Here is a 25,238-nt window from a genome sequence, read left to right on the forward strand (position 1 = left end):
GTTTCTTAAAACACAGTGCTATTCCATCATATTCAAGGAACACGTACAATTTATTTACCCATTACCCAATAGATCAGCTTTGTTTCCATTTGTTTCTGATTTCAAAAACTGCTGCCATAAATATTTTCTTATCAGTGGCTTTCTTGGGATAGAAGCACAGTAATGGAATCTCTCTAGATAAAAGGATATGGCCATTTTAGTTACTTATTCATACGTTTCCAAATTGTTTTCTAAAATGGCTTTACCCGTTCACAGTTCCATCAACAATGCAGTGGCATTCCTGTTATCCCACAACCCATTTTTTTGGGGGGTCATTTTTCCCAATTTCCAGGCTGTAAAGTGAAACATGAGGGTTGTTGTATGGTTTGTATCTCTCTTATTAGTAATTGGTAATTACCAAAATTGGCAATTTGGTAAATTGGTACTTTGCAATTCTTTTAAGAACTATGCTTTGCCCACGTATCTTTCTACTGGAGATGTTTTTCTCCCATTCAGTCTCTTTTCTTTTTATCCTAGGTGGACTAATTTTGTCTGTATAGATGCTTTTCAGTGTCAAGTAGCCAAAATTACCTATTTTATCTTTGGTAATTGACTCTGTCTCTTCTTAGGTTAAAAATATATCTCCTTCCAATAGTCGTGAGAGGTATATGGTCTGTTTCTCTTCTTATTTTTTTTTATAGTGTCATCTTTATATTAAAGACATGTTTTAGTCTGTATTGTAGAATATGTTATAAGTTGTTTGTTCTAAGCTTTCTGGTTTCCCAAGCAGTTTTTATTGAATAAGGAGTTTCCACTTTATCACACGCTAGATTGATGAGTTCCATTATTTCTGATTCTCCCCTGTCTCATTTGTTCCATTGTTCTACCTTTTTGTTTCTCTTGTTGTTATTGTTGAGTAGTTTTAGTCCTGTCCAACTCTTCATGACCCCATTTGAAGTTTTCTTCACAAAGATACTGGAGTGGTTTGCCATTTCCTTCTCCAGCTCATTTGACTGATAAGAAACTAAGGCAAGCAAGGTTTAGTGAGGGTCACACAGCAAGTTAAGTTTCTGAGGCCAAATTGAACTTGGGTTCTCTTGACTCCAGGGCTGGTGCTCTATCCACTGCACCACCTAGCTGCCACATTGCTACCTAGCAAACCTAAATAGTTTTGATTACTGCTATCTCAATATAGCTTAAGGTCTGGAGGACACTTTTTTTGTCCATTTGTTGTTTAGTCCTGTAGAATTCTTTGTGACACCATGGACTGTAACATCTGTATATGGGATTTTTTTTGGCAACGATACTGGAGTGGTGTTCCATTTTCTTCTCCAGTAGATGAAGGCAAACAGAGGTTAAATGACTCACCCAAGGTCACACAGCTAGTAAGTATCTGAAGCTGCATTTGAACTCAGGTCTTTCTGACTCCAAGCCCAGTACTGTATCCACTGAGCCACCTAGCTACCCTTTTTGTACATACCACTTTTCATTATTTCCTTTGATATATTCTGGATATATATTTTTTTTATTTTATTAATTTATTTTGATTTATCAGCAATCACTTCCATATGCTTTTGAGTTGAAAATTTTTCTCCCCCTTCCTCCCTCCCCTCCCCAAGACGGCGCACAATCTCATATAGGCTATACATTTACATTCCTATTAAACATATTTTCACATTAGTGAAGTTGTAAGTAAAAATTAAAACCAATAGGAGGAACCATTAGAAAGAGGAAACAAAATTCAACAGAAGAGGAAAAAAAAATGATAGCGATTCAGCTTCCATAGTCCTTTCTTTGGATGTGGACAGCATTTTCCATCACGAGGCCTCTGGGGATGTCTTAGATCCTTGTATTGCTGAAAGTTTATCAGTATTAGTCATCATACAACATGGCTGTTATTGTGTACAATGTTCTCTTGGTTCTGGTCATTTCACTCAGCATCAGACCATACAAGTCTTTCCAGGTTTTTCTGAAGACTACCTGTTCATCATTTCTTATAGCACAATAGTATTCCATTACATTCATGTACCACAACTTGCTCAGCCATTCCCCGATTGATGGGCATCCTCTCCATTTCCAATTCTTTGCCACCACAAAAAGAGCTGCTATGAATATTTTTGTACATGTGGGTCCTTTTCCCATTTGTATGATCTCTTTGGTATATAGCCCTAGTGTTGCTGGGTAAAAGGGTATGCACAATTTTATAGCCCTTTGGGCATAGTTCCAAATTGTTCTCCAAAATGGTTGGATCATTTCACAACTCCACCAACAATGTGTTAGTGTTCCAATTTTCCCACATCTTCTCCAACATTTATCGTTTTCCTGTTTTGTCATGTTGGCCAATCTGATAGGTGTGATGTGGTACCTCAGAGTTGTTTTGATTTGCATTTCTCTAATCAATAAAGATTTAAAGCATTTTTTCATATGACTATAGATGGCTTTAATTTCTTCATCTGAGAACAGTCTGTTCATATCCTTTGACCATTTGTCAATTAGAGAATGGCTTGTATTGTTAAAATTTGTCTTAATTCTCTATATATTTTAGAAATGAGGCCCTTATCAGAGAGACTGGCTATAAAAATTGTTTCCCAATTTTCTACCTTCCTTCTAATCTTAGTTGCATTGGCTTTGTGCAAAACCTTTTCAATTTAATGTAATCAAAATTCTGTTCTCCATACATCTGATATGTAAACTATTCCTTGTTCTCCCAGTTTGCTTATAGTATCAGCCTTTATATCTAAATCATGATCCCACTTTGACTTTATTTTGGTATATGGTGTGAGATTTGGGCCTATGCCTATTTTCTGCCATGCTTTTTTCCAGTTTTACCAGCAGGTTTTTTCAAAGAGTGGGTTCTTATCCCAGAAGCTGGGGTCTTTGGGTTTGTCAGATAATAGATTACTATAGTCATTGACTACTGTGTCTTGCATATTTAACCCATTCCACTGATCCACTACTCTGTTTCTTAGCCAGTACCTATTTTTTTCTAAATGGATTTTTTTTTATTACTTTATGAAGTAAAGGATAAAAATAAAGTAATTCTGGTAATTTGGCGTAACATTAAAAGTGTAAATTAACTTTTGTAGGATTTTTTTTTTTCATTTTTAGTGTATTGGCATGGCTTGACCATGAACACAGAATATTCCTTCTGCTAATTAAAGTGTTTTTCATTTCTTGAAGTAACGCTTTGTGACTGCATCTATACAAGTGATTTGTGTGCTTTGGTAGCCTCACGTAGGTACTTTATGAATTTTCTAGTTAATTGGAATATGATTTTCCTTTGTATTATTGCTTCTTGGATTTTATGTTTATATGGAAATAATTAATTTTTGAGGATTTATTTTATGGTCTGCAGTTTTACCGAAGCTATTGTCTTGATCAGCATATTTGCTGATTCTCTTGGATTCCCCAGCAGTACTCTCATATTGGTAAATAGTGATCATTTTATCTGCTCTGTATCTATCTTTATGCTTTTATTTTTTTTCTTATTTTTATTGTTGTTTCTAGCATTTCCAGAACTATGTCAAGTAATAGTCAGTATGCTTTCTTTACTCCTACGTTTATGGGAAAAGGTTTTAGTGAGTGTATCTCCATTGCGTTGCTTTTGGTTTTAGGTAGATTCTTTTTATGGTATTAAAAAAAAAAAGGCCTCTCTGTGCTTTTCTTTATAGGATTTTTTTTTGTTTTTATCACAAAAGAGTCTTGTATTCTGTCAAATTCTTTTTTCTGCTTCTATTGAAACAAAAGTGATTTTTGATGTTTTGGTTTTTAATATGATTGTGTTCATTATTTTCTTAATGTTTGAACTATAATTACATACTTAGTATAAATACAATTTAGTCATAATGAATGATTTCTTGGAAAAATTGCTGTAGTCTGAGAGTATTTTGTTTAAACTTTGTGAATCGCTATTCATTATTGATATTGGTCTAGAGTTTTGCTCAGTTTTATCCTTGAATGTTTTAGGAATTAGGACAAGTGATGAAGCTGAGTAAGATATTTAAGTGATGTGAAATGAGGAGGAGGAGAGAAAAGGACAGCTCTAGAGACATGACCTCAACATGGTCAGGGAATTATGAGTCAAGATTTTCATTTGGTCAGCTATGTGACGCGTGAATAGAGTGCAAGACCTGAATTCAAGTTCAGCCTCAGACACTTAACTAGTTGTGTGACTCTAAGCAAGTCATTTAACCTTTGTTTCCTTCAGTTTCCTCATCTGAAAAATGGGGGTAAAAATAATACCCACCTCCCAGAGTTATTGTAAGGATCAAGAGAGACAATAATTGTAAAGAGTTTAGCACAGGGCCTGGTAACAGTAAATGTTATAATTAATGTTAGTTATTATTGTTATTACTGTCATTATTATTAGTTGATGTCATTGAGCATATGAGAATTTTTTCAGGATTGTGTTATCTCCAGTATAGATTCTCTTGTACTTTATTTGGTCAGAGTCTCCTGTTTTTCCTGAATTTATATTCTTAATTTCTATTTCAGCTACTTGATGATTGAGATATTAAAATCCAATCTGTTGGTTGCTCCCTGTTGATTTTCTCAATGTATTATATCTATCTGTCTGTCTGTCTGTTTATTTTTAGCTATTCATCGCTATCTTGTTTGTACGTATTTGTTTGCACGTATTTGTTTGCGTATTGTCTCTCCCTTTAGACTGTGAGCTCCTAGGGATTTTTTTTGTCTTTCTTTGTATCCTCTGTACTTAATATAATGCTAGGCATATAGTAGATGATTAATAAATGCTTTCTGAGTGACCGATTGACCGTAACATATGTTGGCCCATAACCTATAGTTGTCTTTATAATGTTATAATACTTATTGTGAACACCTCAAGATGAAATAACCAATTGTCCCTTAAAATGATGTTTCTTGTTGCTTTCTGGAATATGATCAAACCAATTCTGTCAGTTCACTCTGAGCAGAGAACCTGGGAGTCATTCTTTCATCTAATTTCATCTTTCTTTTTCTTCTTTTTATTATAGAAATATCAGTAATAATGTGGTTTGTTCTTCAAATAATATGCCAGTTTATAGCTGCTGTTTAAATACATATTTAGAATATCTACCATGAAGTTAATATTTATAGAATGCTTAAAAACAGTGATTTTTCTGTTGCCTTTTCTCTCACTCCGCCATCACCACCTTCTAAATGGAAGGATACATAGTGAATGAGATCTCTTTTAAAATTTCACTGTTTTGAAGAAGGAGGGGGAGAAAAATTTAAGACTCAAGCTTATGGAAGTGATTGTTGATACATCAAAAGAAATTAATAGAAATAAATAAGAATAAATAAATCACTCAAAAAAGAAAAACAAAAACAAATTCACTGTTTTGTAGCTCATGATCTCAAAACATATCACTTAATTACTACCATTTTGTTGATGAGCTTTGTGCTTCCTGAAGAGCAATGTAGCTGACTCATTCTGTTGTTTTGACGATATTTGAAGCCTCTGTCTAGTGGAATCCAGCAAAGCTTCTACTTTGTTTGTGCAGCATTTCTGATCCCAGGGTCCTTGCCCAACAGAAGCGAGTGTTGGGAATTGGACTTTGGAGACATCCTATAACTTCAGTTGGGGAATATTGAGATTTCATTTTCATAATGTTATAAAGGTGCTTGGGGTTAACTTCTTTCCTAAGGTGGTCAAGTATTTTCTTCAAAAAATGGCATTCTGTCTAAGCTTCTAAGAGTTCTAATGGATTTTATATGAGTCTTAATAGGCCCATTCTGTACCAATTTGCCATTTAGTCTTAATAGCTTCTTGAGGGCGGGGGACTGGTTTTGCTTTTCTTTGCCTGGCATATAGAACATAGTGCTTAATAAATGCTTCTTGGTAAACTGACTAAATGTTACCTACTCCCTGGAAGAATTTGGAGAAGCTGGTGGGGGAGGGATTCAGATAGTGCCCTTGGACTTTCTGGCTAAAGAATAGTGACAGCAAACAGCTTGAAATTGTAGGATCAAAGAATACTGGAGTTAGATGACCTGGGTTTGATTCAACTTTTGACAGTAGGTATCAACATGGCCTTGGATCATCACTTAACCTCTGTGAGCCTCATTTTCCTTATCTGATAAATAGATACAATAGTAGCACCTATCTCAAAAGATTATTGTGAGCATTAAATAGATATAAAGTACTTTGCAAACCTTGAAGTGTTATATAAATATTAGTTGTTAAAGAATTTTGTAAGAGATCCTGAGGCAACCTATTTGTTTTACTTTCCCACAGCTCTATATAGTTTTTCATATAATAAAGTAAAATAGGACTAACTCTAATTTTTCTTGATTGATTCCATTTCTCTCCTATGAGACCAAACAAAATAAGTCCAATCGATCTTATACATACTAAGCATTTACTAAAGCTTTATCTGTAAATATAGGTAGCCATTTACCCTGGCTTTTACATTTTCAAAGATATCTTTGGAATGGGGATTTGAATTATATTTTGAGACTTGCTGCCTGAAAGAGCAACACTACAATTTGATGTGAGTAGCAACAAGAGGACATGGCAGAATCATAGAATTCTGGAGTTAGGAGGGGCTTCAGAAGTTATTTATTTCAATTTCTGTCCATCACCACCCAAGTGTCATCCTCAGTTCTTCACTCTCTTATCCCCCATGTCCAGTCTTTTGCAAAGTTCTGTTTATTTTGCCGTAATATCATTTCTTGTATATATCACTTTTTCTCCTCTGACACTAGCACAGCCCTTGTACAGGCCTTCATTGTCTTATGACTCGACTTTTGCAATAACCTTCTGGTTAGTCTCCTTCCCTCAAGTCTCCTTTTCAGCCCTTCCTCCTCTCAACTGTGAAATTCCATCTTCCTGAAGTGTAGGTCTAAACATGTGCCCACCTAGACCTCTATTTAATTTTTATGATCTTTTGTTACTTTGAGGATCAAATATAAAATCTACTCTTTAGCTTTTATATTCCTTTGTAATCCGGCCCTTTTCTACCTTTCTGGTCTTGTTACATTGTACTCCCCTTAATTCCTGGCTATAAGGTCTGATGCCAGATATGAACACCGGTCTTCCTGACACCAGGCCTGGTACTATCCATTGTGCCACCCAGCTACCCTCAATGCTAGAGCCTTCCCTGTATTTCTCCCATTTTATCCTATACTGCATATTTTGTTTATACTTAGTTGTTTGCATGTCATGTCCACCTTTAGACTGTGAATTCCTTGAGAGCAGGAACCTAGATTTTGTTTGTTCATTTTCTTTTGTTTGGTTTTGTTTTTGTATCCCCACACTTAGTACTGAGCCTGGCCCATAGTAGACTTGTAGTAAATGTTTGTTAACTTGACTTCATTAATCTTATCTATAAACGACATTCCCAACACTTCAGAATCTAGATTGTCCTTGAAAATCCCTGCTAAAAGGGAATATATTGCCACCAAAGACAGCACGTTCTGATTTTCCACATTTTACTTTTTAGGGAGTTTTTTATATAATGAGTTCAAATGTGCCTTCCTATAACCTCTATCCATTGGTACTAATTCTAATTCTGTGTCCCAATTCCTGCTATTTATTCTATTTCTACTGCGTGAGACCAAACAGAACAAGCTGATTCTCTACCCCTTCTTTGCTATTCAACTATAATTATCCTCCTGCACTCCCAATGTCTTTTCTTCAGGTGCTGAGCTCTCTTAAAAACACAGTAGTGGACTGGAAAGCATGTCTATTGTAGTGATGAGACTTAGGCTTTTATTCCCTTTGCCATCATTTACTAGTTTTGTTTTCTCCTGGGAATAGTAATTAACCTCCTTAGCTTTAAATCCTTATCTGTAAGATGATGATAATGATGCTACTTTCTTCATAATGTGATGAGTAGAACACCTATAAATCTTAGAGTACTCTACAAATACAGGGTGATAACCATTTTTTTTAACCTCCTGTGCATCTGCTTAAGCTTGTGAATGTGCCTTCAGAAGTGTTTCATTCAGACCCACTAGAGCAGAACCAGTCTGACTTGGGCATCATCTAACAGGAATGTCCTTTATCATGCTCTGTGATTTCTCTCAGTATACCCAAAGATCCCATTCACCTTCCTGACTCTCATGTCACAGTGTTGGATTACATTAAGCTTATAGCATGAGTACACTATTGTACTTTGTGTGGATTTCTTTTTCTAGCTAGCATTCGTCCGTCCTGTACTTGTACAGTTAATATATTGAACAATCTTTCATTTATGTAGAGCTTTATGTTTTCTAAAGTATATTAGTTATGTAATCTCATTTGAGCCTCACAACTCCTCTGTGAGTTAGGTGTTATTTTCTCCATTTTACAGATGGGGGAATTGAGGCTGACCAGGTTAAGTGACTTGCCGAGAAAGGAGAGCAGTAGTGTCTAAGACAGATTTTGAATTCAGGTCTTCCTAACTAAAGTCCAGCACTTGATGCACTAGGCTACCTAACTTTATCATGAATTCCTAAGAAATGATCATTGTAGCTGAGTCAAAGAACAATATAGAGATGCATTATGAATATAATAGGTTTGGACATATTACTAACGGTAGCTTTTGGGTAAAAAGTGGCATAAAAGATGCATTAAGGAAGTTTTGATGGGAAAAGAAGTGGGATGGTCATGTAGCTAGTGACAGATGGTGAGTCTGAGTCCTAAAATTCTAGCCGTAAAATGTAAAGACCTAGTAAAAGGTCTCAATCAAGTATATTCTGTGGAAAAAAAAATTATGGGAGTAAAGTCACAGCACTTGTACAGGATGTGAACACATGGATAGTTCTTTGTCTTCTTTCTGTAGCAGTAGAGGGTAATATCCATTTTTAGATGATAAATTTACTGGTAGATTTCATCTTTGCCAAATGGTTTTACCTTTTGTTTTATTTTGGTTCCTAATTCTGTCTGCCAGTGCATTTATCTTATCCTACCTTCATGGCACAAGAAATTTGGAATAAGAGTACCATCCATGACATCATCATGCTAATTGATCTATGAGCCTCTTTTCTGTATGGAAGACGTATTTTTGCAACATTTATATTAAAATTTTCTCTTCATATTGACTGATCTATTCATCAACTCATGCTAGTTTTGAACTCATCTAACTATACTGTCATCTTGTCTTCATTTCTGTATTGTATCCTCAATATCATGGTGAGATTGTTAGATTCTTTATCTAAACCTAAGCATACTATCTCCACAGGAGCTGCCTGACTGAAAATACAATTGATAGGCAGACACTGGGAGCAAATAGATATTTTTTAAAAGATAATACATTTGATAACCCTGTGTCATATCTATCTACAATTCTAAGAGCTTTTTATAATTCTTAAAGATCTAGAATTGGCTGTGGTTTCCAAGCTATGGACCCAGGGGAATAGTCAGACACAACTTGATCTCTTAGAGCAGTGAAGTAAAACTCAAATAGAAATGTATTCTTTCAGGGACATATTGACTTAGAGAAACAAGAATTAAGATTATATCATTTTTTCATTTATTTTGTCAAACATTTCTCAGTTACGTTTTCATCTGGTTGGGAACACTTGGGAGTTTGAAAGTATGACAGCTTTATTTTAGAGTAAAATCATGGAGGATACTTGTATTGGTGGTGGTAAAGTTCTTTGAGATCTTACCATCTAGAGTTCCACTTCCAGGAGCCAAGATGGCAGAGTGAAAAGATACTAGCTCTCACTCTCCCCTATCAACCTCTGAAAATCCAGAAAATCTCACACCAAAAAAAAAACCCTGGAACAACTGAACTGGAAGAAAGACAGGGAGCAGCTGTACAGCAGCCCAGCAAACGGGTCTCCCAGTGCCTCAACAAAAATAGGGGAAGCAGCACTGCAGAGGGCCCCAGGCGGATAAGCACCCTGCAGAACCCATCTAAAAGGAGCTGAAGAAAGCTAAAGGAAAGGAAAAACAGGCAACCTAAAACTGCCTGAAAGTTCCAGCCTTGCTGATTCCAGCCCAACACCAGGTGAGCTGCCAGAAACCTACAGCCTACAATTACCAACATAAGAGGCCCCAGCACACAAAGCCAGTGACCAAGACATAGGCTCCCAACACGAGAAGCTTGGGTCAGTGCCCTCTGTTCCCCAACAGGAGAGCTCAATCTCTTTAAAGGCCAAGGAATAAAGAAAACACCATGAGTAAAAAGAAACGTACCATAGATGCATATTATGAGAAGAGTGAAGATCAAGACAGAAATTCTGAAGAGGACAACATTGTCAACAAACCCACATCTGCAACAACAAAAGGGAATATGAACTGGTCTGAAGCCCAAAAAGCCTTCTCAGAAGACCTCAAGAATGATTTTAATAGTCAAATGAGAGAGGTAGAAGAGTCCTTCAAAAATACAATTGGCCAATTGGAAAAAAAATACACTGAAGAAAACAAGTCCCTAAAAAACACAATTGGCCAATTGAAGAAGGAAGTACAAAAACTAACAGAAGAAAACAATCTGTTAAAAACTAGAATTGGACAAATGGAAACTAATGTCTCTATGAGAGAGCAAGAATCAGTCAAACAGAAACAAAAAAATGAAAAAATAGATGATAACATAAAATACCTCATCAGTAAAACAACCGACCTGGAAAATGACTCAGGAGAGACAATTTAAAAATTATTGGACTACCTGAAAATCATGATGAAAAAAAGAGCCTGGACAGTATCTTTCAGGAAATCATAAAGGAAAACTGCCCGAAGTCCTAGAACCAGAAGGGAAAATAACCATAGAAAGAATCCACACTCACCTGAAAGAGATCCCAAATTGACAACGCCAAGGAATATAATAGCAAAATTCCAAAATTACCAGATGAAAGAGAAGGTGCTGCAAGCAGCCAGAAAGAAACAATTTAAATGTCATGGAACCACAGTCAGGATTACACAGGACCTTGCAGCTTCTACATTAAAAGACCGCAGGGTGTGGAACATGACATTCCATAAGGCAAAGGAGCTTGGAATGCAGCCAAGGATCAATTACCCAGCAAAAATGAGCATCATTTTTCAAGGGGAGGTGGATATTCAATGGAGACTTCCAAACTTTCCTGATAAAAAGACCAGAGCTCAACAAAAAATTTGATCTTCAAGTACAGGACTCAAGAAGGACATAAAAAGGTAAATGGGACAGAAAGATAAATATGTTGTTAATAAGGGGGTGGGGGGCTGTTAAAACCCCTACAAGGGAATATGACACTTGCCTTGAGAACTGTATTGTTATTACAGCGTGTTAAAGGAGTATACATAAAGAGGGTGGATATTAATTGACTTTGATGTAATGATAAAAAAAAAATCAAGTAGGTTAAATGGATCCAAATAAGTGGATCAATCTGATCTTAGAAAATGTACTGAGAAAGGAGGAGGCAGACAAGGGTAAATTACATTACAGGAAAAGACACAAAATCCTATTACAGCAGAGGGAAAGAAGGGGGGGGGTTTGAAGCTCATGAAGGCATAAATCATTAGTTATAGAAATCTAACTTGCCCTATAGGCAGTAGGAGGGAAAAGGGAAAGAAAAGAGGGGGAAGAAAAGGGAGGGGGGAAGAAGGGAGGGAAGAAGCAGTAAGAGTAAAGGGGAAGAAAAGGGAAAGGGATAATAAAAGGGGGAGGGACTGAAGGAGGCGGTGGTCAAAAGCAAAACACTAGTGAAGGGGGAAAGGAAAAAGGAGAAAGAAAAGAGAAAGAAAAAAAAAAAAAAAAAAAAGACACAGTAGTAATCATAACTGTGAATGTGAATGGGATGAACTCTCCCATAAAACGAAAGGATTGCAGAATGGATTAAAAACCATAATCCTACAATATGTTGTTTACAGGAAACACATTTGAAAAAGAGTGACACATACAGGGTAAAGGTAAAAGGCTGGAGCAGAATATATTATGTGTCAGCTGAAGTAAAAAAAGCAGGGGTAGCAATCCTGATCTCAGACAAAGCAAAAGCAAAAATAGATCTAATCAAAAGAGATAAGGAAGGAAACTACATCCTGCTAAAAGGCACCATAGACAATGAAGTAATATCATTACTAAACATATATGCACCAAATGGTATAGCATCCAAATTCTTACAGGAGAAGTTCAGGGAGTTACAGGAAGAAATAGACAGCAAAACTATACTAGGGGGACCTGAACCTCCCCTCTGCACTAGATAATCTAACCACAAAATAAACAAGAAAGAAGTTAAGGAGGTGAATAGAACATTAGAAAAGTTAGGTATGATAGACCTCTGGAGAAAACTGAATGGGGATAGAAAGGAATATACTTTTTTCTCAGCAGTACATGGCACATACACAAAAATTGACCATGTACTAGGGCATAAAAACCTCACAATCCAATGCAGAAAGGCAGAAATATTAAATGCATCCTTTTCAGATCATGATGCAATAAAAATTATATGTAATAAAGGGCCATGGAAAGATAGACTAAAAAATAATTGGAAACTAAATAATCTAATCCTAAAAAATGATTGGGTCAAACAACAAATCATAGAAACAATCAATAATTTCATTCAAGAGAATGACAATAATGAGACAACATACCAAAACTATGGGATGCAGCAAAGCAGTTCTTAGGGGAAGTTTTATATCTCTAAATGCTTACATAAATAAAATAGAAAAAGAGGAGATTAATGAATTGGGCATACAACTAAAAAAACTAGAAAAAGAACAAATTAAAAATCCTCAACTAAACAAATTAGAAATATTGAAAACCAAAGGAAAAATTAATAAAATTGAAATTAAGAAAACTATTGAACTAATAAATAAAACTAAGAGCTGGTTTTATGAAAAAACCAATAAAATAGATAAACCTTTGGTTAATTTAATTAAAAAAAAAAAGAAGAAAACCAAATTACTAGTATCAAGAATGAAAAGGGTGAAGCTACCACCAAGGAAGAGGAAATTAAAACAATAATTAGGAATTATTTTGCCCAACTATATGCCAACAAATTTGACAATCTTAGTGAAATGGATACATATTTACAAAAATATAAATTGCCCAGATTAACGAAGAGGAAGTAAAATACTTAAATAACCCCATCTCAGAAAAAGAAATTGAACAAGCCATTGATGAACTCCCTAGGAAAAAATCTCCAGGGCCAGATGGATTTACATGAATTCTATCAAACATTTAAAGAACAATTAATTCCAATACTATATAGACTATTTGGGAAAATAGGTGAAGAAGGAGTCTTACCAAATTCTTTTTATGATACAAATATGGTGCTGATACCTAAACCAGGAAGAGTCAAAATAGAGAAAGAAAATTATAGACCAATTTCTCTAATGAATATAGATGCAAAAATTTTAAACAAAATACTAGCAAATAGATTGCAGCAACTTATCACAAGAATAATACACTATGACCAGGTAGGATTTATACCAGGAATGCAGGGTTGGTTCAATATTAGGAAAACTATCAGCATCATTGAGCATATCAACACCAAAACCAACAGAAACCACATGATCATCTCAATAGATGCAGAAAAAGCTTTTGATAAAATACAACACCCATTCCTATTAAAAACACTAGAAAGCATAGGTATAAATGGAGTCTTCCTTAAAATAATAAATAGCATATATCTAAAACCTTCAGCAAGCATTATATGTAATGGGGACAGGCTAGAAGCATTTCCAATAAGATCGGGGGTGAAACAAGGATGTCCATTATCACCACTGTTATTCAATATTGTACTGGAAACCTTAGCTTTAGCAATAAGAGAAGAAAAAGAAATTGAAGGCATTAGAATAGGCAAAGAAGAAACAAAGCTATCACTCTTTGCAGATGACATGATGATATACTTAGAGAATCCTAGAGAATCAAGTAAAAAACTACTTGAAATAATAAACAACTTTAGCAAAGTTGCAGGCTATAAAATAAACCCACATAAATCATCAGCATTTCTATATATTACCAACAAAGCCCAACAGCAAGAGATAGAAAGAGAAATCCCATTTAAACTTACTGTAGACATTATAAAATATTTAGGAGTCTACCTCCTGAAACAAACCCAGGAACTCTATGAACACAATTACAAAACACTTTTCACACAAATAAAATCAGATCTAAATAATTGGAAAAACATCAGTTGCTCATGGGTAGGCCAGCTAATATAATAAAAATGACAATCCTACCTAAGCTAATTTACTTATTCAGTGCCATACCAATCAAACTACCAAAAAATTATTTTATAGAGTTAGAAAAAATAATAACAAGATTCATTTGGAAAAACAAAAGGTCCAGAATATCAAAGGAACTAATGAAAAGAAATGCAGGGGAAGGTGGCCTAGCAATTCCAGATCTTAAATTGTATTATAAAGCAGCAGTCATCAAAACTGCTTGGTACTGGCTAAGAAATAGGGAGGTGGATCAGTGGAATAGGTTAAATATGCAAGACACAGTAGTCAATGACTATAGTAATCTATTATTTGATAAACCCAAAGACCCCAGCTTCTGGGATAAGAACCCACTCTTTGAAAAAAACTGCTGGGAAAACTGGAAAAGAGTATGGCAGAAACTAGGCATAGACCCAAATCTCACACCATATACCAAAATAAAGTCAAAATGGGTTCATGACTTAGATATAAAGGCTGATACCATAAGTAAACTGGGAGAACAAGGAATAGTTTACCTATCAGATCTATGGAGAACAGAAAAATTCATGACCAAACAGGAGATAGAGAACATTATGAAAAGCAAAATGGATGATTTTGACTATATTAAATTGAAAAGGTTTTGCACAAACAAAGCCAATGCAACTAAGATTAGAAGGAAGGTAGAAAATTGGGAAAGAATTTTTACAACCAGCCTCTCCAATAAAGGCCTCATTTCTAAAATATATAGAGAATCAAGATATATTTATAAAAACACAAGCCATCCTCCAGTGGATAAATGGTCAAAGGATATGAACAGACAGTTCTCAGATGAAGAAATTAAAGCCATCTATAGTCATATGAAAAAATGCTTTAAATCTTTATTGATTAGAGAAATGCAAATCAAAACAACTCTGAGGTACCACATCACACCTATCAGATTGGCCAACGTGACAAAACAGGAGAAGATGTGGGAAAATTGGAACACTAATACATTGTCGGTGGAGTTGTGAAATGATCCAACCATTTTGAAGAACAATTTGGAACTATGCCCAAAGGGCTACACAAATGTGCATACCCTTTGATCCAGCAACAGCACTTCTAGGGCTATATTCCAAAGAGATTAAACAAATGGGAAAAGGACCCACATGTACAAAAATATTCATAGCAGCTCTTTTTGTGGTGGCAAAGAATTGGAAATTGAGAGGATGCCCATCAATTGGGGAATGGCTGAGCAAGTTGTGGTATATGAATGTAATGGAATACTATTGTGCTATAAGAAATGATGAACAGGTTGACTTCAGAAAAACCTGGAAAGACTTGTATAGTCTGATGCTGAGTGAAGTGAGCAGAACCAAGAGGACTTTGTACACAATAACAGCCACGTTGTGTGATGACTAATATTGTTAAACTTAACCCCTCTCAGCACTGCTAGGATCTAAGACATCTCCAGAGACCTCGTGATGGAAAATGCTGTCCACATCCAAAGAAAGAACTATGGAAGTTGAGTCGCTATCACTTATTTTTACCTTTTGTTGAGTTTTGTTTCATCTTTCTGATAGTTCCTCCTACTGGTTTTAATTTTTGCTTACAACTTCACTAATGTGAAAATATGTTTAAGAGGAATATAAATGCAAAACCTGTATCAGATTGTGTGCCGTTTGGGGGAGGGTGGGGGGGAGGAAGGGAGAGAAAAACTTTCAAGTCAAAAGCATATGGAAGTGATTGTTGATAAATCAAAATAAAGTAATAAAGATTTTTTAAAAAGATCTTACCTTCTAATGATTAACTGAAAGACTGGGGATCCTTTTTCTGGAAAAGAATATTTAGGAATGGATATGATAGTTATCTTTAGCTATTCAAAAGTCCTCATTTAAAATGAATCAGTGAATGAATGGATCATTGTGAAACAAAGAAGAAAAATGAACACTTAAGTATGTGCAAGGGAACTTTGCTAAATACTAGAAATACAAAGAGAAGAGAGATTAGACTAATTCTTTTTTCCGTAGAAAGCGGATCGGAGATCAAATCCTGAAAGTGTAAAATGTGTGCAGATTTGTAGAGTATAGTTCTTATGTATATGAAATTCAGGAAATTCCTAGGGAAATAATTCTTCTATATTATTCAGATTAGTGTTATCCATTGCCATGAACAATTGGTGTTTGACTTTACAGCTTTATGTTATTTAATACTTTTAAAGTATCATTGAAATTAAATATCAAAGTAGGTGTTTTATTCTATAGCCAGTTCACATTTTAGTTTCTGTGTGTGTTTTGAACCATGATAAAGATGACCATGTTGATGACTTCTAGAATATAGTAAGTTACCAACTTCATCATACATGACTTTTGTCTCCTTCTACCCTGCAGAAATTGAGAAGTTCCAGAAAGGAGAGAGCAAGGAAGAGGAAAAGTACATTGATGTTGTGATTAATAAGAACATGAAGCTGGGACAGAAAGTGTTAATTCCTGTAAAACAATTCCCTAAGGTAAGTGTTTCAGCTAATTTTAGATGAGCTGCTGTTTCTTTCATTAACTATTTGAAATACTGTATTTGATTGTTTTATTTCAGAAATTTGGAGGCTGTTGTTTGTATTTTGACACCCAAAGACTACACAAAAATAACTTTATGGAAATTTCTGAGCTTTTTATTATTAACAAAACTGTGAATCATAGCAGCTTTTGTTACTAGCTACTCAAAAATCAGTAGATTAACACTGTGTTTCTGAATGGGGAGTTGTGTAAAATAAAGTTATATAAAATTATATTTAGAGCTTGATGGGATCTTAGATATCATCTAGTTTCGGGTCCAATTATCCATTTTACCTTTTGGGTAATCATGGGCATGATGTGAGAGGGCCAGGGATAAGGTGTGTATCATTACATGTCCACAAGAAATAATTTTACTCTCAGATCTCAATTTCTGTCTTTTCTGAAAATCAGTACTCAGAGATTCAGTCCTTAATGATTTAAGCCATTGAATGGCTTAAGCCATTTAATGTGTAAAATTGTTTATTTCTGCTTATAATTATTCTGCATGAAAGTTACAAGTCAACCTTGAAGAGAAGGTGGTATAGTTACCAAAAAGCTCCTCAGCTGAACAATAAACAGAAAAGCTTTGATGCTCTCAGTAATAAAGCTCTGAGTACAGGGTACTTTAATAGCTTACAGTTATACTGAGACTCCTGGGATACCCAGTATTTACTAAACACCCACCCACTATGTTCCAGGGATCATGCTAGGTGATGGGGATAAAAAAAAAAAAACCACCAATTTTCAAAGAGCTTATATTGTAATGAGGAAGATGGCAAATGTACACGCAAATACATACAGCATTATCGATGAAGTGAAAAATACGGTTATATCCACTGTTAAACACAGTGTAGTTTGGAATGGAGGGCACTGGTAATTGGAGGGATCATGCAGAAAATGCTGCTTGAACTTCATGTGAAAGGATGGAAGGGACTTTTATGTATTTTAGATAAGGAGGGGAACACATTTCAGGTATGTAGTATAACCATTACAAAGTCACAGAGATAAGCAATAGAGTACAATCTCTTTGAAGCAAAGAAAGGCTAGTTTGGTTGGATCCCAGAATGTAAAAATATATTTGAGGCTGGAAAGATAGATTAGGGTCAGCTTGTACAAAACTGTAAAAAGTAAAGAGAGGAATTTATATTTTATCCTAAAAATCGTATGAAGTCATTGGAGTTGGTTATATAAGGGAGTCAAATGACCAGATCTGCTATTAAGGAAAATCACTTTGGCATCAGTATGTAGGATGGACTGGAGTATTGAATGCCTTGAGGCAAGCATGCCAATTAGGAAGCTATTGCAATAATTTAGATGAGAGGTGATGAAGGCCTAAATTAAGGTGGTATCTTGATTGGGAAGATTTAGGAATCTAGCATACTGCCAAGGTTATGAAACTTGCAAACTGTATGGTAGTGCTTTTGATAGAAATAGGGAGGCTTGCAAAAAGTCTTGTAACACAACTAGGAATATCCTAGACTCCTTACTATCTCCTCCCACCTCCAAATATTCAGTCTTTTGCTAATTTTCAGTCTGTTGTCAGTTTTACGTTGGCAACATCTGTGAGTGTATCCCCTTCTCTCCTCTGACACTGCTGTCACTATAGTGTAGGCTATCATCACTAATAGCTGACTAGTGGGTCAGCCTGCCTCAGATCTCTCCCCATGGTATAGTTCATCCTCCATTCACCCACTGAGGTGATTTTCCTGAAGTACAGAGCTGACCCTATCACCCCTCCCTCCTCAGTAAATTCTAGTATCTCTCTATTGCCTACAGAATTGAATACAAAATGCTCTTGTGGTTTTCAAAGTCCTTTATAACGTGGTCTTCTGTCTTTCTAGTCTTGTTACACTTTATTCCCCCACGTTCTCTTCATTCCAGTGACACTAGCCTCCTGGCCATTCCATGAACAATACACTCCATCTCTCAGCTCTGGACATTTTCTGTGGCTGTTCCTCATCCCTAGAATGTTCTCCCTTCTTCACTCCACCTACTGACCTTTCTAGCTTCCTTTAACTCACAACTAAAATGGAAGCCTTCCCCAGTTCCTCTTAATTGTGGTGCCTTCCCTCTGTTAATTACTTCCTGTTTATCTTGAATATAGCTTACCTTACATGTATTTGTTGGCATGTTCTCTCCCTTATTAGATTGTAAGCTCTTTGTCTTTTGCCCCTTTTTTCCTTTTTTTTTTTTTGATCTGCAGTGGTTAGCATAGTGCCTTGCATATAGTGCCTAATAAATGTGTATTGATTTATTGGAGAGGGGTAAGTTTAGGAAGAACAATAGTAAATTCCGTTTTAGACATATTAAGTTTAAGATCTCTCTTGGACATCTAGTTTGATATGTCAGATATGCAATTGGTGATGTGAGACTGATAGGATGGATCTATAGATCTGGTAATCATCAGCAAAGGAAAATCAGCAAACATTTATTAAGCGTACTATGTGGTAGGTACTGTGTGAAGTGCAGGAGATAAAAAGAAAGGTATAAGCAGTCTCTACTCTCAAGAATTTGACATTCTAAGGAGGGAGAAAACATGCAATTAACAATGTAATGTACAAGGTAAATTGGAGATAATCTCAAGAGAAGGCACTAGCAATAAAGTTGACTAGGAAAAGTTTCTTGGAGAAGGTAAGATTTGAGCTGAGTCTTGTGGGAAGATATAGGCAGAGACAAGAAAAAAGAGCATTCCCAGAGTAGGAGACAGTCAGTGGAAAGAAATAGATTGGGCAAATGGAATGTCATGTGTGAGGAATAGCAAGAAGGCCATTGCTGGTTAGTGAGAAAGTATAGAGGGAGCAGAGAAAAGGACAAAAAAAAGAAACCTAAAGAATATGCAAGTTCGTGAAATGATATGTGTGATGAACTAGCAAAGAATTTTGATGCAGTTAGTCAGGTAGCTGGCAAAACAGAAGAAAATAGTATCACAAAAACTCGAGAAGAGAGTATCTGGGTTCAGATGAGTCAAATACAACAAATAGGTCAAGAAGGATTATTTTGGAAAAAGTAAAAACCTAAAATATCAGATTTGACAGTTTGAGAAGTGGGTTGAGGCTTCCAGTGTCAACATGGCTGAGTGAGGAAGGAACTTCCTCTCAAGTTCCCCTGCAAACAAAAAACACCTCAGAAATGATCTAGGATCAGGGAAGCAGCTTCCTAGCATGGCAGAACAGGTTTGTCTGACTGAGGTGAGAAGAGAGGTCCAAGAGAAGCAACAGCCAGCCTCCCAGTAGGGGCCTGCAGCAAGGTCCGAAACATGGGGCAATCCACCAGCCAAGCCCCGTCCTCCTGTAGGGCAGCAGCCCCCTACACCCCCACCCCCATGTCCCTTGGCAGGCAAACCAGCAATCATACATCACAACAAAGCCCCACCCTTAGCAAAGGCCACCAGTGAGTCCTTGCCCCCATTGCTGACCAGTAGTGAGATCCGCCAACAGCAAGACCCCATTTCTGTATCACCCATCAGCTGGATGGATTTCTTAGGTAAATTTCTGTTGAGTGTGTGTGTTATTCCATACTCTTTGAGCCAATTCTGATGAGAGTAAGGTTCACTCAGTCCCTCTCACGTCCTCTCTCTTCTTTTCCACTGTAAAACCTTTTTCTTGCCTTCTTTATGTGAGATAATTTACCCCATTCTACCTCTCCTTTTCTCTTTCTCCCAGTACATTCCTCTCTCACCCCTTAACTTTATTTTTTTCATATCATCCCATCATATTTAACTCACACTTGTGCCCTCTATCTATATGTGTTCCCTCTAACTACTCTAATCATGAGAAAGGTCTTATGAGTTACAAATGTTATCTTCCCATGTAGTAATATAAATAGTTTAACCTTATTAAGTCCCTTATGATTTCTCTTTTCTGTTTACCTTTTTATGCTTCTCTTGAGTCTTGTATTTAAAAGTCAGATTTTCTGCTCAGCTATGGTCTTTTCATCAAGAATGCTTGAATTTCCTCTATCATTGAATGTCCCTTTTTTCCTCTGAAGGATTATATTCAGTTTTACTGGGTAGGTGATTCTTGGTTGTAATCCTAGCTCCTTTGCCTCTGGAATATCATATTCCAAGCCCTTCCGGTTAAACCTTTAGTGTAGAAGCTGCTAAATCTTATGTTATCCTGACTGTGTCTCCATGATACTTGAATTGTTTCTTTCTGGCTGCTTGCAATATTTTCTCCTTCACCTGGGAACTCTGGAATTTGGCTATCATAATCCTGGGAGTTTTCATTTGGGGACCTCTTTCAGGAGGTATTTGGTGGATTCTTTCCATTTCTACTAGAATATCTGGGCAGTTTTCCTTGATAATTTCTTAAAAGATGATGTCTGGGCTCTTCGTTTGATCATGGCTTAAAAGTAGTCCAATAGTTTTAAAATTATCTCTCCTGGATCTATTTTCAAGGTCAGTTGTTTTTCTAATGAGTTATTTCACATTGTCTTCAATTATTTTTTCATTCTTTTGGTTTTGTTTTATTGTTTCTGGATTTCTCATGAAGTCATTAGTTTCTATTTGCTCCATTCTAAGTTTTAAGGAATTATTTTCTTCAGTGAGCTTTAGGACCTCCTTTTCCATTTAGCCAGTTCTGCTTTTTAACACATTCTTCTCCTCATTGACTTTTTGGACCTCTTTTGCCATTTGGCCTGCTCTGTTTTATTAAAGTGTTGTTTTTTTCAGAGGTGTGTGTGTGTGTATGTGTGTGTGTGTGTGTGTGTGTGCGCGCGCGCACGTACGCATGCACATCTCCCTCCTTTACCAAGCTGTTGATTTGTTTTTCATGATTTTCTTTCTTCACTATCATTTATCTATCCAGTTTTTCCTCTACATCTCTTATTTCATTTTCAAAATCCATTTTGAGCTCTTCCCTGGCCTGAGACCAATTCATATTTTTATTGGAGGCTTTGGATGTAGGACCTTTGCCTTTGTTGTGTTCATCTGAGTGTATGTTTTGATCTTCCTTGTCACCATTGCAACTTTCTGTAGTCAGGTTGTTTTTTTTTCTCCTGTTTGCCCATTTTCCCAGCTTATTACTTGACTTCTAACACTTTTTTAAAGTAGGATTCTGTTTCCATATGATCTAAACCACTTAGGAGATGTGTTTGCTACTTTCCTGGCCTGTGCTCTTGAGTGTGTGAGTGACCACAAGCCCTCTTTTTCTGCCCTGGAACTGTGAGGAAGGTCTTCCTTCCACTGCTGTGCTATGTTAGTGCCCCTCCTTGCCCTGGATCTGCCTCCTAGGACTGTGACTCTGATGTGAGTATGGGCAAAGCAACAGAGTCCTGCCTCAGTACTAGCAAAGAGAGCCCTGAATCTCCTCCTGACCAGTTGTTTAACCTCCTTACTGTCTGCGGGCGGCTGAGAGCTCCAAAGGCAGCCACAGCTTCTGCTATTCCTGCTGCTAATTCAGTCACTCCTAAGGCCTGTTCTTGGTTTGCTTGGGCCAGGGCTGTGCTAGATTGCACTCCACTCTCACCCAAGTGCAAAAGGACCTTTCCTGCTGACTTTCTAAGTTGCGTTTGGTGTCTGGGCTGAGAGGTCTAGACACCGCCACTGCTGCCAGTGGTTCAGTCACGCCAAGGCCTTTTCCAGGTTTTCTGGGGCCTGGTTTGCACCGACTTGGCCTGGGCTGGACTACGTACCTTTCAAACCCTGGTGCAACAGACCTTTCCTGCTGACCTTCCAAGTTGTCTTGGCCTGGAAATTTGTTTCAGTCTGTCTTTTTATGGGTTCTGCTGCTCTAGAATTTGTTTACAGTCATTTTTTAAACCTATTTGGAGGGCTTTGGGGTAGAGCTCAGGCAAGTCCCTGACTTTATTCTGCCTTTTTGGTTCCACCCCTTGAACCTCTAATTTTCTACAAGGCTCAGTTCATGTGCCACCTCCTATGGGGATTCTTTTCTTTTCCCAATAGGTTTTAGTACTCTCTTCCTCCTCAGAAAGTCACATATAATTTTATATATTTTTATATGTGTGTGTGTGTGTGTGTATATGTGTGTGTATGTATATGTATATATGTATGTGTGTATATATGTACATATACACAAATATAAAATTTGTTATATAATGTTTGTTATATATTCACTAAGTGTATTATTTATCTTTGTACATGTCACATCTCCTTAATGCAATGGTTCCTTGAGGGCAGGAATTTACTTTTGCGGTGTTTTTATACCCCTAGTACAAAGTTACCATTAAATAAATACTTTTATTATTTGATTGGTAGCTCATTTTTGCTATCCGTAGTATTTATGGCAAACAACCTGTTTGCTACATGTGTTCCCTGAGTTCAGGGATCAGTGCTCAGTCACCAGGGATTCCAATGAAGCTTAATTTATTTAGGGCAGACTTCCTGCCTCTTTTGATGATGGGGTAGGTAATTTGTTCATCTTACTTTAATTGGCAGTTAGAATGATCCAGCTGTACCCTAATGCAGACATAATTCAATTGTCTTCATTAGTTTTATCCACCTTATTTCTCTTTGTTCCAGATCTCCAGATATCTCCTTGTGTTTATAACTTTGAATTGGCTGAGGAAGGGTCTTTCAATATGTGAAAAATATTTTTGACTTGTAAGATATTATTATTAGGATATTAAGACAGAACCTCAATGCATATGTTAACTGTAGTGGAAAAGAAGTACCTCTTAGTCATAACTAGACTAGTTAATATTTCCTTTTTGGAGTAAATAGTCATAGAAACTTAACAGTTTCAGAGTTGGATGGGAGCCTAGTTGCTGTGTAGTGAAACTCATGCCCAGAATAAAAATCCTTGTTACAGTATTTCCAGCAAGTCCTTAGGTTCCAATCAGAATCTTAGTGAAGAATATTAATGAAAATGATGGTGGGGTAGTAGCCTTTCCTTCCACAGACACAGTATTTTTAGGTGGTTTGCTAGGGTAATGGGAGATTCTGAGATTTTAGTAGAAGAGGAATTGAGAAAATTTTTCTTACATAGACTAATGTCCTGCCATTATCATGGAGGTTCAGTCTATGTAGCACCTGAAGAGCTCACAAGTGGGAGGAAAAAAAATAGCTGGACAGATATTAATCATAAATGTTTTCGTGAAAGAGTAGAAAATCACAATTCCTTCTTTTCCTTTAGTACCAAGGAATGAATGACTCTCTGAATTAAAAACAATTAATTCAGAATGCTGTGAAAACTGGGTTTGCATTGGGTACTGAGTGGAAACTGAAAGTCTAATTTGAAGTGTATACTACCTTTAGGATTTAAAAAAATCAAATAATAGAACTTGAAAGACATCTTTGATGCTTATTTGATCTAGGTACCTATTTTCTGGAAAATGATTTTCCTTGGCCATTCAGTGAATATGATTGCAAAGTTTCCTAGAATAGATGATAATTTATTATTTCCTTGAAAATTTCTAGGGAAAGGGGCTATAACAGATGGAAAGTTTTTTTTTTTAATGTTCTTAAAATGTACCATAGGACAGTCAGGTGATGGCCTCAGTTTCTTCATCTATCAGATGAGCTGGAGAAAAAAATGACAAACCATTCTAGTATCTTTGCCAAGAAAATCCCAAATGGGGTCGCAAAAAGTTAGGCATGGCTGAAAACCACTAAATAAAAACAGTGTACCATGTATGCCTTGTGCTAAGTGCTAGTGATACAATAGAAGGTAATGCAATTTCTGCCCCTAAAGAACTGAACACCTCTTTGAAAAAAACAACATTTGTAAAAGAGATCAGCTAAGTGGACCAATGGATAGAGCTGCTGTGCCTGGAGTCAGGAATACTTGAGTTCCAATTTGACTACAGACATTTACTAGTTGTGTGACCTTGGGGAAGTCAGTTGAGCTATGTTTCTCTCTCAGTTTCCTCGGTTAGAAAGTGGGGATAATAAATACTCCTGCCTCACATGGTTGTGAAGATCAAATCAGATTCTTAGGATGTATCCTGAGGTGTCTGCTTCACAGGAGCAACTTCCTACAAATTGGAAGGGGAAAAGGAGTCTGAATTTCCTTTGGTGCAGGGGTCATGGGTGAGGAAGTCAGTGTCTAGCCAAAAGGGCTATTGACAGGAAAGTTGGGGAGGGAGTTCTAGGGTAGAAAAGGGTGAAGACAGTCTTATTTGGTTTGAGCTCAGTTTCTTGATTACAAGTTATTTCCTTTAATCCAGCCAACTGTTTAGTGTTTCATTGTATAAGACTTACTGCTGGCTCATTTTTTTTTTCATGTAAATGAATGGCTTTTTCTTGAAATGTTGCTTCTGTCATTTTTTTTCTAAATTAATTATTACAGCTAAAATTCATGTAGCTCTACTTGGAAAATAGCCCTCTGTCTTGCACTTTTTTTTTTTTGGCTTGGCAGTGGGGTTAAGTGACTTGCCCAGCGTCACACGGCTGGTTAAGTGTCAACTGTCTGAGGCCAGATTTCAGCTTGGGTCCTCCTGACTCCAGGGTATCCATTGCATCACCTAGCTGCCCCCAATAGCCCTCTTCTTACATCACTTTATAAACATCAGTAATTTTAATGTTGAGCATGCATTAAAATTGAATCTTTGATATAAAAAAGAACATGTCTATGAAGCATACTTTTCTGTGAAATGACATTTTAATTTTAATTTTTCCCTAAGGATTGATATTATTTTGACATCAGTATAGTATGTCAATAAAAGATAGTTGAAGAAAACACTTATCTTCACCAAACGAAGGAAATATAATCATGGTAGCCAAA

The 25,238-nt window shown here is 36.4% G+C and overlaps 1 protein-coding gene across 4 annotated transcripts in view; it reads left to right on the plus strand.

Annotated features, from left to right (window-relative positions):
* Positions 1–25,238, plus strand: part of KHDRBS3 (KH RNA binding domain containing, signal transduction associated 3) — a 305,049-nt gene that overhangs the window by 117,223 nt on the left and 162,588 nt on the right. For all 4 annotated transcript variants that reach the window (XR_002326690.2, XM_020997915.2, XM_020997916.1 and 1 more), the window contains exon 2: positions 16,396–16,514. Coding sequence is in view for 3 of the 4 variants with exons in the window: in XM_020997915.2 (XP_020853574.1) it covers positions 16,396–16,514 (119 nt within the window). In the remaining variant the exon portion in view is untranslated. The remainder of the gene's footprint in view (positions 1–16,395; positions 16,515–25,238) is intronic.

The sequence above is a fragment of the Phascolarctos cinereus genome, unplaced genomic scaffold (assembly GCF_003287225.1).
Source record: "Phascolarctos cinereus isolate Bilbo 61053 unplaced genomic scaffold, phaCin_HiC Scaffold_4;HRSCAF=312, whole genome shotgun sequence".
NCBI classification, from domain to species: Eukaryota; Metazoa; Chordata; class Mammalia; order Diprotodontia; family Phascolarctidae; genus Phascolarctos; species Phascolarctos cinereus.